Source organism: Falco punctatus, assembly GCF_963210335.1.
Source record: "Falco punctatus genome assembly, chromosome: 4".
NCBI lineage: Eukaryota > Metazoa > Chordata > Aves > Falconiformes > Falconidae > Falco > Falco punctatus.
Window position 1 is genome coordinate 24,513,105 of NC_137583.1, and position 17,873 is coordinate 24,530,977.

General features: G+C 44.4%; 1 protein-coding gene across 10 annotated transcripts in view; it reads right to left on the reverse strand.

The window, feature by feature from the left end:
* TMCC1 (transmembrane and coiled-coil domain family 1) overlaps positions 1-17,873 on the reverse strand; it is a 119,869-nt gene that overhangs the window by 69,077 nt on the left and 32,919 nt on the right. The window contains exon 1 of one of the 10 annotated variants that reach the window (XM_080387596.1): positions 392-602. The exons of the other annotated variants lie outside the window; for them this stretch is intronic. Within the exon in view, the coding sequence (XP_080243722.1) occupies positions 392-430 (39 nt within the window). The 5' untranslated portion in view covers positions 431-602. Of the gene's footprint in view, positions 1-391; positions 603-17,873 lie in introns of those variants that run through there. 10 annotated transcript variants of the gene reach the window in all.

Here is a 17,873-nt window from a genome sequence, read left to right on the forward strand (position 1 = left end):
TGTTCTTAAACGCTGCGCTACCGGCCGGGGCTGCCGAGCGCCCCACGGCCAGGGCGCGCCTCCCCGGGCGCGGCGGGCACGGCGCCGGGACGCTGCCCGCCCCAGGCCCCCGCGGGCGGCCCAGCCGCCGCCGGCCGCTCCCCCGCACTCCGACCCCCGGCCGCCCCCCTTCCCGGGGCGCCGCAACCCCCCAGGCCCCCCGCGGTGGGTGCGGCTTTGGAGGAACGAACCCCGCACCTGCCCGCGGCCAGGCCTGCCCCGGGGCGCCGGGAGAGCCGGCGGCGAAGAGGGGCCCTTTGTGTCTCGGCCAGGCAAGAACAAAAGAGGGAGCTGCCTCCCGCAGGGGCTCGCCGGGGTCCGGCCGGCAGCCAGCGCCGCGGCCGCCACCCACCTTCGAGAGCTGCCTCCTGAGGCTGAAGCGCTGGACCATGGTCTGCCTCGGTCCTCGGACAGAGCGGTCCGCGGCGGGGCATGGAGCGGGCGGGGCAGCAGCCGGCTGCGGTCAGCTGAGGCTGCGCATCCCGGGCGGCCGGCGCGCACGGCCGGGCCCTCCCGCCCCACAGCCTCCCCTGCCCGGGGCGCCCCAAGAAGAGGAGGGCAGGGCAGGGCCGGGCCGGGCCGGGCCCTCCCCGCCCGCCGCCGCGGGGGCGGGCACCGGCACGCCCGCCCCGGCCCGGCCCCGGCGCCCCCGCGGGGACCCAGCCGGCCGAGCGCTGCCCCCACGTCCCAGGAACTCCGCAGCCGCGCCCGGCGAAGCGGGCCCCGGCACGGTGGGCCGCGCCACCGCAGCCCGCCGGCCCGGCCCGGCGCCCCCGGGGACAGGCTACCGCGGCCTCCGCCAGCACGGGCTGCCCCTCAGCGCACACACCACCACCCCCGGGTCCTGCCCGGGGCCGCCAGCCCCCCCGCCCCCCGCGTCCCCGGGCTCGCGGCAGCAGCTGCCCACGCGCGCTCCAACGCGCTCAGCACCTGCGCGCGGCGGCGGGTCCCGCCCAGCCCGGAACCGCAACGGGGCGGGGGGGCCGCACGCGAGGCCGAACGCTCCCCCGGGAAGCGGCACCGAAGGCCCCGCTGCGACCACGAGGAAGCACTTCACGAAAAGACTTGTCTCTCGTCACCGCAAAGCGCACCTGAGACCCACGGTGACGCGGCCACCTACGCTCCCACCCGCCGAGCGGCCCTGCCCCCGGGCGGTGGGGTCTCCCCCGCTTTGCTGCAGTAGCCGCACCGACGCTCTAAGGGGCACCATGAAACCAGTGGCAAGGGCACATGTTTCCCCGCTTGTGCCACCTTGACGGAGGTCCACAGCTCAGCGAACCGGCTCAACCATCCGCCGGGATGTCCACAGAAGGAGGGAAACTGAAAGCCCCAAACGCAAGGAGGAGCTCGAAATCCCTGGAAACAAGTCCATTTTGCACTTTCATTTTGGACTTCTAAGGATTTTATTTCCAAGCTCCTCTGTTAATTGCTGCCCACCTGTGGTTTTGCTCTCATTGGTTTTTATTCCTCCAGCTTAAAACCAGTGCACACTCCTGCTCCGAACGGCGAAATTTCCCTCATGACCCCCCCTACACAGTTCTCATCTCACCTCACCATGCACTCATGGCAGGAGCCTTCACACCACGATCCACCAAGGCAGTAAGGCAATACTTAAAGTGAAAACACTGCACATTTGAACAAAAAATAATTATGCTACTTTGAAGAGATGTAAGATCCTATAGAACAAAAACCAACAGGCTTTTATATACAATAAATAAATAAGTTTAAAAACTATAAAGACATACCCTGCGTTCTCTATTCCTCTTACAGAAAATAAAAAGGCATCCAAGCCATGGCGTACACGTTATCTGGATTTAGATGCAACCCTGAGAGTCAGACACCTGAAAATTTATGGAGATTTTCTACAATTCTGTTTGAAAGAAGTGGGAAGGCTGGTTTCAAAGCATCATCCCTGAATTCACCAAGCATGAACCTTTGCAAATGCCAACATTTCTAAGAATTCCAGTAAAAGTTCACTTTCAGCTCCATAATTCTCAAATGCCCCTAACTAGCCCCATTTTACAGATGGGAAAATGGGTAGATTTGGGGGAAGGCCATATTCAGCTCCATGGCCTGTGCTCGAAGGATCTGTCTAACAAGGTGTAGGCATGTAGTTCGTCGTTGGAATGACTGCAATCATTGCAGACACTGCAAACGGGTAAGCTAGGCAGTCATCGACACAAACAAACTGTCACTTAAATACGGCAGACAATGCAACTGCGCAGCAAGCAGTAGAAAAGACAGGAGCAATAAAAATGAGGTTGTAAGACTACCTGAGATTACCATGTAGCTGAGTAGCATATGACTTAAGTAAAGGCATACTGAGTTAACACAGACACCAAGTCTAGAAAAATAGCATAGTAGAAAAGGGTGTGGAGTTTAGATCACCAGATCCTAACCAAAGTACCCTTCTATAAAATTTGCTTCCCCAGAATGCATTTTTCAGTCTCCCGTGTGGGGAAGGGTGTATCCTGCTGTAACACACGTGGCCGATGTTCAAGAACAAGGTTAGTCTTCCGTTCAGTCATCATATGAGAACATACAAAACTTGTGTAAAAACGATCGTATGCCATGCAAAAGGCTCAAATTGGAAGGCAGGCTTTATAAATACTAGGTGCAACTCCTACAGCACTTCTCTTAGATTTTTGTTCATACTGATACAATTCAGTCACTGACTTGCAGGTGTATTTGTTCTGCAAGCAGATGATCATCAGGTACCTCAGCCTGTTTACAAGGTTCCACCACAAGTTAAGAGTTTCATAGCTGAGGAGACTCACGCCTGGTGAATACCCTGTCAGCAGAGTTCTGCCTAGCATGGAAGACAACGAGGTATAAAAAGTTGCACTGGAGTTGTTAAATGGTGAACGGGGCTACAGTCCTGAACACTGCAGGGGAAAAAATGACATTTCTAAGCACACGATCACTTTCCTAACAGCTAGTTCTTCTCATTCACACTGCTGGTGCCCTTCTAGTACAAAGGGACGCCGAGCACTACAGCACCCCAGCAGCTGGTACAGCCCTCCCTCTGTTCAAAGGCCAAGTGCATGTGCTTTACTTCCAGTACCACAAGCCTGCTGCTGCAACGTGGTGCACACTGTCTGCTGTGCAGAGGTGAGAGCAACAACGCATGCCTCCTAATGGTCTTCTGGTTTTGCGTTGTTAGACAGTCCTTAACAACAAAAAGCCCCAAAAATCCATTGCCTCTCCCAGAACACTACCGACAGAGGCCAGACTTTTGCAAAGGATGGAGAAAACATTGTGACTTCCCTTTTGTCCAGTACTCACAATATTGGCCGTAGACACTGTGGAGTTGCTTTAGTACTCGAATGACATCTTAATATGACTGATAAAGACTTCAATGTGTTTTTCAAAAGCAATTATTACAAATGAAATTAAAAAGAAAGCACATCTCAGTGAATTTGAAATGCTCTTCAGAAATTCCATTCTTGTTGGAGACAAAGTTATAGGCACCCTTTGCCTGCAACATGTAGACAAATATTTTTCGCTACAGGACACACAGGAATTCGTTCATATGACTATCAAAACTTATCCTCTACTATGTTTTATTCTGTGTCACAGTTTTAAAAACACATACATTACTCTCTTCCTGTATATATTTTATTTTACTTAGAACATCCAAAGATGGCACATCACTGGTATGGATGATATTGTTGGATGCTAGAGCTTAAGCCAACCACTTGCCATGAAAGATTTCATATTCCAAGTCTAATTAAACAAAAGCTTACTGTTGAAACAGCATTCAGCTCATTTGCTCCAATCATCTATAACAGTAGCAGTCATTCAGTGCCAGCTCCACAGCCTGATTTGCTAGTAAAACTTAAACCTTAAATAGGCTGTCATCACACAACTAAGCGCATGGAATTAGATCAGAAAGCCTGCTTGGGATGTCAGAAGTGCCCACAACTGACTGTTAACTACTTAACCCACCAAGCGCGTTCTGCACCACCAGCAGAACCACCATCTGTGTGCTCTGTGAATGCAGTGTTAACTTGTAATTGCAGTATTTCTTTGTCCTGACTACATCTATAATCCATAGTTCGAAGACCAATGCAAACCATTTTCACACTCAGCCACAACAAAGTCACTTTAATGAATGTGTGGGCATTTTTAGCATTAAAAAGGCAAATAAAATCAATGTATCTAGCAATGATTCACTGTGTTTCCTTCCACATCTTGGGCACATCCTAAAACTTTAAAGCATCAAGAAATTTAGAAGGATTTGATGTTGCAAGAAAAAAAAAATCTGAAAAGAATTTAAGACTGCATCACTGTTGCAGGCTCAGTCCATGGGATACAGACTTAGTCTAACCAGACCCTGAGTAGCCGTGATGCAAACGCACACACATTTGACTGGGGTATCACAAGTATTGCATACAGTCAGGACTTGATGGCATCATACGCTACAGTGAACAGATCCATTGTAGTATTCTTTCACAGGAAAGTACTGGAAGTTTTCTGGGCATCTAGTGGAAAACTACAGAAAGGCACTGGATGACTAGTACCAGACGAGTGACTTGACCTGCATGCTCACAACAAGATATAGCATTGATCCCTTCAGTACATGGGCTCACCTACACAGAAAAACATTTTCAGAATAACCCTAGTTTATGAAGAAAACTACTGGAATCAGGAACAGCTCACAAGTCTTGGGACCATAGCATATCCCAGCTGAGTTCTGACTCCATATCAGGGCAAGGCTGGATTGCCCAGCACCCCACAGCTCACCAGCACTGTCCATAGACCTTTGTTTCAATGGGAAGGAGACCATGGCACAATGGCCAAAAGGATCGCATGCCATGTGCCAGCTACAACAAATTGAAGGACCTGGATTCTGTAGCATTCTATGGCTATGGTGTGCACCCAGCTGTCAGAAGTCAGCTGTGCACCAGCTCCAAAATTACCCTCTATGGCATGTACTGGGAAAGTACACTTCACTGTCATGCATGGTTGTGTAGTGGTATAGAAAAACAAAGGTGACTTAGGCCAGAGTATTGGTCTTAAGGAAGAATGGGTTTAGCTTATTTTTAAAGTCATCAAATGACTTGGAGGCTAGAGATAGGGGAGATAACCCTTCATGGCCCATGCAGCTATGGGAAGGGTCAGTGTAGTTCTCTAAATAGAACTTGATGGGAAAGTTAACAAAAAGATGAGACAGAGGTGTTTATTTTATAACTGTCATACAAAAGTAACATCTATAGATGCATACTTCAGCACTGAAAACTCCAGCTGTGATACGAGAGAATTATTTGGTAGCATTCTGCCCTGTCAGTGGTAACTCAGAAGTTTCTAAATGCAGAGGCGTGTTCTGTACAGAGGAAGTTTTCCCTGCCAGAAATTGGGACTCCTTTTCTTGGAAACACATAGTACATTACCCGGCTACCAAGCTTCAATTTTATAACAACCATGTAGTGCCCACAGCAAAAGAAGCTGATGGGACTGAGACACCAGGAAAATCTCCTCATGCTGGTGGAGCACAAACCAGATGCTCAGGGGATTCTGCATCCATCAGCCGTGTTTTTCTCCTCTCTGAACTGGGTCGGTACTTCTTGTTCTGCAGTTTGACTATGTTCAGAAGCCTTGTGCACACCATTCAATTCCTACTGCAGGAAATCTACACCATCTTGAACAGTCCCCATGTCTGGAAAGCTGCCACACTTACTGCTGTTGAGACCTGCAGGCTTGTCAGCATTCCCGTGGCAACATTCTCTCAGGGATGAAAATAGCTCCTCCAAAACTCTCTCTTCATCTTCTCCCGGTCTTTTTTTGTGTGTTGAAAGACACACCTAGGATTTCTGCATTTCACCTGGGGATGCACTGATCAGTTGGATGGGTTGTGAAGGAAGTGCAAGTAAACAGTCAGTAACGCAGAGTGGGGGACAAACTCCCACCACAAACATCAGAACAAAAACACTGGAACAAGGGCAGCCAGGGATGGCTGGTCCATCCTGCCATTTTATCTGCTGCATCTAAACTTCCCTGTTTCCACACCATCTGATGGCAGATAAGGGCAGCTCTGGGTGATCACCCTCCTGCCCTTTGGGGCTCAGTGCCAAAAGCCCCAAGGACTGCCTGGTACCTCCTCTATCACTTCAGACACATCACCCCTTGGTTCATTTATGGGAAACCCAGGTCTCCTTCCCCATTGGGCCATGTGGCTCAGTCTGGGCAACACAGATACAGATATGGGAAAGGAGACCTCCAGGCTGAAATGTAATCCACATCAGACTGAGATGGAACTGATAGATTAGCAAAATTTACGATAGCAACATTCTCCTTTGCTTCTGTAGCCAAGGCCTCACACTCAACATTTCCAAACTGATTTTTATGATCTGCATACTTAATGAATGGCTCCTACTCTTATGTATAGACACATGCATCTTTTTTCCTTACTCCCCTTTTGCTGGGCTGTAACTTTTTTTTCCCCTAGTATTACCTTCCTACAGCAATTCATTCTTGTGTCACAGATTAATTGGCGAATTCTTCTCCCTCTATTCAGGAACATAAACCACTTTAACCATTCAAAATAATCTCTCATCACGCTAATGTTTCCAAAGCTGCCTATAATATACAGTACTTCTAAAGCCACAGACTAAAGTAGTAACGTGAAAGATTTGGACATACCAAACTTTTGAAGAGACACTCTGAACAGCTTACTGCATCAGAATTCCTAGAGGCATTGGCATTCAGTTACATGCAGATATATAAATATACACAAAGGAGTAATACATAGACAGCCAATTACATCTGAATATTTAGCAAATATTGAAAAGTAGAAGTAGTGAAGTAACAGGAAACTTTCTGTATGCAAAGAGGTATAAAATGTGGTTATAAACAACAATCAGTATGTTGTGCAAATTAAAGGGAAGGAAGCCTGGGAAAAAAATCAGGAAATATTTTATATTTATGCTATGAGTACAGACACTGGCATCATTTATCAACATAATATCCACATATGAGACTTCCACAGTTGTAATCCATTTCCACCCAAGGTATTGTTCTTTATCATTTTAAAACTTCAAGAAGCCTCCTGGAGAAGTAAAAATTTTCTCCCTGACACCCCCCCCCCTTTTTTTAAAGAAAAAAAAAAAAAAATAGAGGGGGTTGCTACCTGCTTAGTTTACTGCAGAAACAGTAAATATTTAGTAGCGGCACTTTTGTGTTAAACAAAAACGATGAAATTAAGGTTTGTGCAAGAGGATGTATTCCCTCCTCCTAGTCTACAGAAGTCCAAAATGCTTGCAACAGAATTTAAGGCCTTAAGAGTTTTGCCAACAAGTCCAGCCAAAAGGACCATAAAAGCAAGCATGTGCTGTAATAATCAGCTCCAGTAGGAACAAAGGCAGGGACCCAGAGTGCAGCACTGCCTTAGCTTAATGGGATGCTCCAACTACTAGTTCAGAATTACTCCACTGGATGTCTGCAGTTCTGGGAACTCATCCCCACGAGGCAAGGCTTCTCACCAAATGATTGGCACATTCCACAGACAACAGGGATTACAGCAGAAACTGCTGCCAGGTAATACTTCCCAGTCACATTGCTGTTGTGGGAATCAATCCACACACCGCAAGGTGTAGCCCTCTCTGCACTAGAACACCTCCACTGTTCTGTTCAGAGAAGCACGCCTACACAGCTAGGCCAAAAACTCAATTTGCTCCTCTTGTGATAGAAACACTGCAAGTGGAACTCCAGTAAAGAGAATGTAAAACAAAGACCTCGGCTGGGTCAGTGGCACAAATGCTTCCGACTGTCAGCAGAAAACATGTGAGTTAATTACAAGGAGCAGTCAAAACAGTCTTAATCAGCAACCATTTAGTGATTTGAGATTTTGAAAAAGTATAAAACCAGAAAGATTTCAGTCAGTTGGAGAAGACACACTAAAGTGACCAAATGCTGGTAACACTCAAGTGATCAGATGCTGCTTCTGTACATGGAGTCTGCATGTTCGGATGCTTTCAGGGAGCTCTGGCAAGGCTCTGTGCGCATCAGCCTTGCACAGCGCAGGGCTGTGCTGCACCCTGGCTCTCCTTGACAGCAACACAACATCCAGTCTACTGCACACATCAGCACCTCTGTCTTCATGTGCATCACCAATATTATTTTTTTCCTTTAAAAAAAGCGCTTTGGTTACAATTTTTATCAGTTCGACAACCCTGCTCAGGCATTTTCTCCATCCTTTTTATCAATCATACTATTTCTTGAAAGGACCCGACTCCATAGCTGGATCAAGTATGACGCAGTGCCAGAACAACCCCCCTTTCACTGACAGTTTTGCCACGGGCTTTCCCAGGGCTAATCCACTGCCCTCCGCAGCCTGTGGCCAAACAAAAGCAAGGCACTCACATTTCCCGGGTGGGGAAGAGTTGCTCACAACTGGACCAGCTGCCTGCCCTGCCCCTGCACACCACCGTACAGCTTCGCAAGAGGGCAACGTCTCTTCCTCCCACGGAGGACGCACAGCAGAACCACCCATAGGTGCTGAACATGCCCAAAATGAAACACACACAAGACGCACTAAGAGACGGAGGCCCTGCAGCACCCCCGAACGCTTCACACACAGCTCTGCCCTCCTGGTCTGTGTGGCTCGTGGCACACAGCCCCCGTGGCAGGCAACACCATCCCATTTGTCATGTCTAAACCATTTCAGAGGGGATGTTACTAGGGTCTTGGAGATCAGTCTAAAAATGTAATTCAGCAGTTCTGGAGATTCGCTTATCCCTTCCATAAAACAGCAGCTTACCGTGTACAATTTCTACACAGTCCCTTTCCTAAACCCTAAGCTTGCTCTCCAAACAAGAAAAATTGTTTTGTTACCACATTCAGGACGGAGAAAATCCAGGTTTTACTAAAAGCCACCAAATTTTATTTTCAAATTTTAAATGAATTTGACCTAATGAACTAGTGTCTCTGCCCAATATCCTTCCATGAGAACACAAAACAATCAGAATTTGGGTTTAGTACAAAATACCTTGTGACCACTTTTCTTTTTAAAAATGCTTAATAAGAATTGAATTTTTTAATATCCTTTTCATTTCGACCTGCTACAGCTTTTTACTTATATATCAGATTGAGGGTTTTGAGCAGGGTTTTAAATTATTTTTTAGCATTATGTAAGGTTAGCATATATATATATGAAAGTTAAATCAATACTTAGTAAATGTAAATGAATAGTTACATGTCTTACTGATAGCTTCTTACAGAAATATCTCTGGAATAAACAAGAGTAGAGATATTTTGTTGCTGCAGAAAGTTTGGAAGACAAAATTTCGTGTATTCAAGCATACACATTCTCAGGATCAACCCTTTCAGTTTGTTTTATATTTCAAAATACAATATTTTTAAAGATGCCTGTATGTTCTCCAATTGTTACCATCAGCCTGCAGTTTTCTGCATATGACAGGGTATATGTTGCTTTAGGAAAACACAATTAGATTCAATTTTAGTACAGTTTAAATATTTTTCTTCTGGGCTATTTAAATTGAACTACTTTCATAATCGTTTGTATTTTCCAGAAGGCATTATTTTCCTGTTGTGTTAAGATAATCCTCTCCCAAACATCACATGGATGAAACACTGTGTCTCCGTTTAGTTGCTCCAGCCACTCCATTTTCAGGATGGATGCGGTGAACTGTTTCTGTGTCCGTTTTCGGAACAGGCACAGCTCCCTCTGTTGACTAAATCTTTGCCGCTACGAGAACGGAAGGGAACTTGCGCACAGCTCCCATCAGGTTTGGCTTGGCTTCCAGGACGCCCGCGCTGCAAGTGATGGAGGGCACCCATCCTGCGTGATGCAGAAGAGGCACCCAGGCACAGTTGGTCACCACTGCGCCGGCCCCTCTGCCACACCACCTCAAGTATCTTTCCCTGCCAAAGCCCCCACACTTAAGGCTCATCAAAATGCTCTCATACGTAGAAGATGTCAACCCCATGTAAGAAGACCTCAGAACAGAAGTCACCAGATTCACAAATAAAGTTAACGATTGAGTGGAAAATAGAAATCGACCTCCTTTTCCCAGCACCTTGGCTTTCAGGCCAGTAAGGGCTGCAGCTGCCACCAGTGTGTCCTCAAAGTCCCAAACGCTGGTAATTCAGGGTTCCTCATCCACTTTATCTTAGGAGGTCCTACTTTGCATGCAACCCATATGTCCTGCATAGATTCAGTGCTGGCAGGTAGTGGAACATGCATAGCACTGCTTAGACATATATTTTTAAAAACAAAAGTAAAAACTACTTAAAGGTAAAAGAAGCAGTTTCACCAGGGGCTGTATTTCTGTTCCTGGCTAGCACCAGTTTGCTGGCTGAGAACAGCAATCTCCACTTCTCATCAGTAAAGTCACAGCATTCCTATATCTGTAACATTTTAATGCACCCCAGTAAATTCTCCTTCCTTCCCACATGCCATGGGACCAAGAGATGAGATCAGCTCTTTATTCAGGATCTCTGGCTGCAAACTGCACAAGACACAAATAGCAATGCCACAAGCCCTACCTGCTACTAGCACCCTGGCAAAAATCTTACGATACCTCCTCCTCTGTGCCTCCCATTTTTTCATTCAAGTACCAAATGGAGGTACAAAGGCTACTGCGAGGGGAATGCCAAAGTTTTATTATTTTAACATTAATTCCCAACTAAAGCACAGTTAGAATTACCACAGAAGAACAGTTTCAGTAAGCTTCAGAAAGCATTCCTAACAACTTTACAAAAATGGTTATTAATAAGATACATACACAGCACAGTCAATCCTACAATTAGAAGCCACTTAAAATGTTTTTGAGTTGCCACAGAATTTGATACTAGCACAATAATTATTATATACAGTGCTGCTACAGTGAACAGGCAAACAAAGCATTATCTTTAACTCTGGTAACATCAACAGAGTTAAAGATAACATAGGTGAGGTTATTTCAGCACACTTCATAATTACTCACATCACCATTTTACTAAAATTGACTCCCATCCTAAGGGAGATGTGGGGATGATCTTGGATGGTACTACAGTTTGGAAGACATGCACCTGTCAAAAATACCAGTTACACAGCTGCAGCAGCTCTGCTACCACACAGCATACACACATCTCCCTAGCCTGCTTCATCATGACTCTGAACAATGTCAGCAAAAGATCCACGGCTGAGTTTTAACAGCATCACCTACAGAAGTTTGATTTTCCAGCTTTGTAATCGAGCAACCAATTAACCAGCCGTTTGTGGAGAAAGAGGTAACCACACACAGCAGATGCTCTCAGCTAAAAAACACAGTACCATATTACAGGGAACTTGAAGATGCTCAATGCCTATTGTCATTCTCTTTATTTTCTAGCCAGTATGGATTGTTCACCTACGTTATATTTTCTATTGTCTTGGTCCATTTCACATTGTGGTGTCAGAAAACATCCTCTTAATGCCACATCTGCTAGCACCTACTGATGCTCCCTTAACCATAAGGAATGATTCTTCCCTTTCTATAGCATTTACTATCATTCACTAACACATCATACTGCATCAGAAAGCTTCAGGAAGTGTCAGGTAATTCTATCATAAACAGCCTCTGTTACTTTGGAAGGCTAAGTAGCTTAGGCAGAAAAAGGTGTTCACCACACTCAATCTAACACGTGAAATTTACGGGCTTGCAAAGGGATTTCAAACTACACCACTACATCCTTGAGCCTTTGCTGTCATTTTAGTCCCTGCCAGTGAAACAGCTGTTACCTATAGAGTAAAAACCAGTAACCTGAGATGAGAATAGCTATTCAGAGTAAGAACATAATCGTCAAATGACCAAATCACTCACACACTCAAGAAAATACTAGCAAGCTTATTATGGAAAGTTAATGCGTTTCACTTACTGTCAGTCACAAGGACCTGTTCTGACTCAAAAAAACCCAGGCTACATTAATACACACCTATTTATCAAAATCTATAGTTACAGTACCACTAAATTTCCAGATGTATCAAAGTCCTCTGCAGAAAGCACTTCTTTTCCTTATTTTTGTGCCCTAACCTGTCAAGAGCAAGGAGTTTCCCTGATACCTGCAGATGCAGGCTTCCAGAGCACTGGGGGAAGGAAAGTCTGCCTGACTGAAAAGTATCTGTGAGCTTCTGGAAAAAGAACTGTGTGGAAGAATCATGGCTACAGTTCTCAGCAGAGAAAATTACCTTTCTGAAGTCAGACACAGAGAAAAAGTACTGCAAGTTGAAAATGAGAGAAAAGAAAAACAGCTGGATTGGAAAACTTCCAAATTAAAAGCATGCTCAGCAGAAAACAGGTTTGAAAGAAATCTTTAAAACTCTCACGATGATCTGCTGTTCTCCTCCATGGAACTGAATTTCTGGAAGCAGGAAAAAAAAAGAAAGAAAACTAGAAAATAGCTGACTGTTCAAAAATTAAAGACAAAAATCATAGGCAACACTCATACACTTGTATATAGAGAAATGTATTAACAGATTTCTAGAATTTTTGGTTCCTCAGATTAAGCTTAAATTATACGATAAATGAAGGAATAATACATTGTCTGGGACTGGATTAAGTTATGCACTGCAGCAGTAGTAAATATCATAAAGTCTTACTAACCTTTATTTTCTTTCTTAACATAAGCAGTATTCAGATAATTAACAGTTAAACAAAAAAAGTTTTAAAGCTCCCACAGTCATCATGTAGCCCTATAATACAGTACTGCCACTGCTAGCAACACGCTGCAGACTGTGTGCTGAGTGTGCAATGCCTCAGGACTGAGGCTTGCTCTGTCAGAGCTTTTCTGGACCCGCTTGCAGCAGCTTTGTTTCATTTGGCTTAGCCATCACAGCAGTTTCCCCAACTGACCGGCTTGTCTATGGCTAATCTGTCTCACTTGTGCTTATCACTGTGATGTACAACCCCACAGCTTATAGACAGCAGCAAGCGGGTTTTCTACATGGAACAAGACACTCACATAGCTCCGCAGTACTGATGTGGCATAATGAAATACAGGCCTGTATCACAACAGGAGAGGCTGCAACAAGTGGAGACGTTGGAATGATGTCTTGCGACACAGGAGTGCAGGCACAGGTTGATAAGAGATGGGGCACTGACCTGGCACTGGAAACCTCACAGCTACAAACAGCCCACCAATGGTCAGTTCAAGAAATGTAGATGTGGAGCTGCAGAAAGATGTGTTTGGGTCAGTCCTGTCCCTCCCACACAACCAACCAACCAACCAAACAAAACCCCAAAAACAAAAAACAAACAAAAAAAACCCACACAAAAAGAGGATGTGATATACAGAAAAGGCACCATACATAGTACATTTGGATGCACATGGAGCTGCAGACCAATGAGGAAAGAGAAAGGTCTAAACGTGTGTTTGCAAACACATTAAAAAAATACCCCAAGTACATCCTTGGGTGAGGAAGAAATCATTAACCTGAACACTGAACTCCTCCCAGAGAAGGACTCCAGAGGCTGACAACCTGCTGTAATACACACTCACCTCCACCCCGACCAGAATGAAGTCACCAACTGTAGGATGTAGAGGAGCAGTGGAAGGGTGAGCACAACCCTAAGATCAGGTCTATAAACTAAGAAGTGTGTGTATAATGATTGTAACAGCATTTTTGAACTATTTTTCTGTTACAATTAGATCCGGATTAATGACACCTAGGCCCTTAAGACTTCAAATTGCACTAAAATTGAATTCTTGGCTCTCCTTATATATAATGTGCATGCTCTCTGCCCATAAAGAAGACTTTGAGCCTAATGCCACTCCTGCGCTTTACAAAGGTTACTGTTCCCAGGCAGGGAAAAGCAGCGCCTGGTACAGCAGTCTTTCAGAGCAATTAAGCAACTAAAGATTAATTTCTGAGCTTGTGAAGCAATCCTCAGCCTACTCCTGACATATCTCAATCTGCAATTAAGCCATTACAATGACCTGCCAGCATCCTATCTTGTTGCAAGATACAAACAATGCACCCCTACCCCCTACGAAGCATCAGCGCTGGGCTGTACTTTTCTGCATTCACTGTCACAAGCAGCGGAGCTGCACTAGTCACTCTTACACACAGTGCACAGCTGTCCATTTGGATCTGCTGGAAGCTCAGATCTGTAGCTCCACTCAGATTTATAGCTCCAGGTGCTTGCAGCACCAGTTTTAAGAAAGAGAATAAAAAATACCATTGTCCCGAAATGCTCCTCATTCACAAGTCCATCCAGGGTCTTGTATGCTTTCCTGTCAGGATACAGGTAACTCCTACTTTACCCTCCCAAATGAGTAAAAATTCTTAAGTTTTACACAAAGCCAGTCAAAATTATGCATATGCATATCATTTATGTTCCACTCACAGTACCGGCAAAGGCCCACAAGGCAGATATGGTGGGAAGCTGTTATAGACCACCTAACCAGGATGAACAGGCAGACCCTCTACACTAACTTTGTGAGCTTAGTGCTGTTTTAACATGACTCAGCTGCAAGTACTGGAAGAATTTCCAGCAGGGCTTGTGACTAGCCCAATGTATTCATGTGACAAATATTACTTCCAACGTAACAACAGTCCTTTATGGCCAAAGCTACAAAATGTTTTACTCAGGATCAGTTATGACAAAATTTCAAAAATGTTACCACCTACTCAAATTGAATGGGAGAGCAAACATCAGAGTATGATGTTAAGACAACTGCTTGCTCTTTTAGGAAATGGGTTAAAGCCTAAGTGATCTTTTATAGATCTAAGACATATTGTTTATAGCCACAGTAGACCTTCCACACAGTTTTAGTGTTACAAAAAACCTTCATATTTTGTCTTTTCACAAGTGTTTGTCCCAGGTGCATTTCATGATGTTTACAAGAGAAGAATTTGTAAAAAATATTTCTGGCAAATAAATTATTGCTTTAAAAGACTATTTACCATCGGAGGAAAACTGTTCATTCTTCCACAACTCTACTACATACACTTGAAAGGGTAGCACAGTTGGATATGCTACCTTATTTCTGTTAATATGTAGTTTGTAGACCAGCATGACTTGTTGGAAAGAGTCATTAGAAGTAACTAAGAAAAGCAATCTTACTGTCATTTTAGTAGGCTTTTGATACTCATGGGGTCAACATCATCACTGGAACACACTGAGGAGCCTGCAAACTAAAGACTGGACACTTATTCCAGAAGCGTATGTAGTATTTTTCAAAAATGTGGATAGTAACAGATATAAGCTGTTAACCAAAATCCAAAGATATCTGAAATACTTATGAGAACTGATCATCAAAACTGAAAAGAGGATAAGGACACAGTAAGTCCTGTCCAGATGCTGCAGATGTGAAGTGAGTGGTGCCCTGGAAAGCTGCCCTATGGGGATCTTGCTGCAGGACAGCAAATCCTTTTTCCTATCATTCCTGTAACCCTGAGGCAAGTAAATGGCAACCTGGAAATGTTTGGACCTATGGAGGCAAAAATCTGCAAATCCATTAAACAATTTGATACTGAATTAATCCCAGCTGGTCTGTCGCCTTCATGATACTAGGTGTCAGCCAAGGGCTTCCACCAGATATGCCAAAACAATTCACTGCACAGAAACCCTGAATGAATAAACTGACCTCACTATCACCTTGCTCTAACAGCAATGCCTGGCGTATAAGCCCTGATATAAGGATCTCAGTGGTAAAAAAAGCCCCAAGGCTCAATCATTCCCAAACCACCACAATCCTTATTTCTCAGCTCAGTGGGCTGCCTCTACGAGAGAAGATTTTTTATGCAAAAATATTTAAATTTAAGCTGCTTGAAATACAAGCCCAAGTGAAGTATCTCAGTAAGAATTTAATTATTACATTATTTTCCATGCTATGACAATCTCATTTCTCAGTTTCTATACAAAGCCTGACAACATGCAGCAGGATTATTACACATGCAAATGTATGTAAACGAGGTCTTAGAACAAATCCAATCTATGGTTTTAGGATAACATTTTGCCCTTCTATTTCAACAAGAAATTGAGAGAACAGAGAACAGAACAATATTATGAACTAAAAATATTTTGTGTGCAGAGGATTATTAAGAATTTACTCCCCCTTATGCCACAAAGTACTCTATGTCCTTAATTCCCACTGAGAGCAGAAGTTCTCAGCACCACACAGAATCAGGCTCATCCAATACTCAGTATTTTGGAGAACCATGCAAACATGAGTTAATGCTTACAGCATCAACCTATTTAAAAGCAAAGTTAAAATAGTACCACAGCTGCCCCTGACTTAACCCTGTTCTTTACATAAACTAGTGCTGTAAAGATACAGAAGAGATTTTACTATGCTTTTGTCTGTATGGTAAGATAACCTCTTCTAAATTACATCAGCACACTAAGCAGGTAGCTCTATTGCCTTTGAAAGCAGCAGTGACAATGCATTAAACACTTCAGTCTGACCCAATTACCCAGGGAACTCTGTAAGTCCCAATCTTCTTTGAGTGGCTTTGCAGAACAAACAAGAAATAAAGACTCCCGTGTCTCCAAAACTTTGCAGCATCCACACAAAGCATGGGGAGTGAAAAACACACACACCACCAAAACCATAATAAAAAGCCACCAAACAAAACCCCCTTTTGGGTTTACAATACAATACTTTGAGTAAATTAACCTCATAAGCTTCCTGGCAGTGTGTTGTGTGTGGGGAATAAAATGGGGTTATAAGCATGAGAAGGAAAGTGTAGGTGATCTAATCGGGATACAGCTGAAAACAGACCCCATTGCAGTAAATACGCAGGCTGGAGAAAGAAGAAACTCCTGGAAAAGGAAGACTGAAGCCTAATGAGAAGTCTGTGGCACACCAGAAATTCTGGCTAAGAAATGAAAGATGGACATTGACTGTAGGTATTTTTAAAAATGCAGTATGAGTTCTAAAATCATGTCCAGCACGTGAAGACAGACAACTTCAGTCTGGCTCATATAGTTGGAAAAAAAAAAACACAAGGAAAATAAAAAAAGGAAATAAAAAGGTGATAGGATAAGAGCCTGGTAGCAGACTAAGGCTTTAAGAAATTTGAAGAAAGAACAGAGAAGAAACCAGAAAATATCAGTATCGTTATCTGTTTGGTATCTTTTCCAGGTAAGAACTTGCACGCAGCACTCATGCATGTTAGGCAGGTGTGAAAAACTTCTTTCCCATGAGTGGGCCCTGAAGAATCTGCAGAAGGCAGGTTCCAGGATCTGTTTGGGTCTTTCCTGGTCTGAGCAGCCCTGGCCTTTCACAGCTGCCCGATGCTGGTATGGCCCAACTTTAAGTATACCAGGGAATTTAATCACAAAATTTCTTTTTCACTTTTGCCACTTACTTCATTGGCATGGCCATGCTGATAGAGATAAGAGGGTTTTTTCCTTTTCCAAACCGTACCTCAGACACAGCACCTAGTGCTAAAAAGCCAGTGTAACAGGTTCCAGCAGGACCAACTGAGCAAGTGATCAAATTGCAAACATTACTTAAGCTCAGAACAGCATTTACATAGGCAGAGTCGAGCATAAATTTAAATCACTGTGCAGCCTTGCCACACACAACAGGATGAGGCTCAGGGCTTGACTCCACAAAAAATGGAAGATATGGATATAGTCTGGATGTGTTTAACAGGTCTTGAGCTTCACCAGTAAACTCTAGACAGAAGCACATAAGCTTCTGCTCATCCACTCTTCACAAATACATTTGCAATAGGTAAAGTTCCTGCTGTTCCCATAAGCACTGACAATTTCACAGCAGCCAGCAAAGGCTCTTACAAGCCTTCAATAAAATATAACCAAATGCTAATTTCTCAGCAATCCAAGTCTGCTGACTTCCTACATCTACATGTAGCAAAACCTTCTGCAGTCACAGGCAAACCT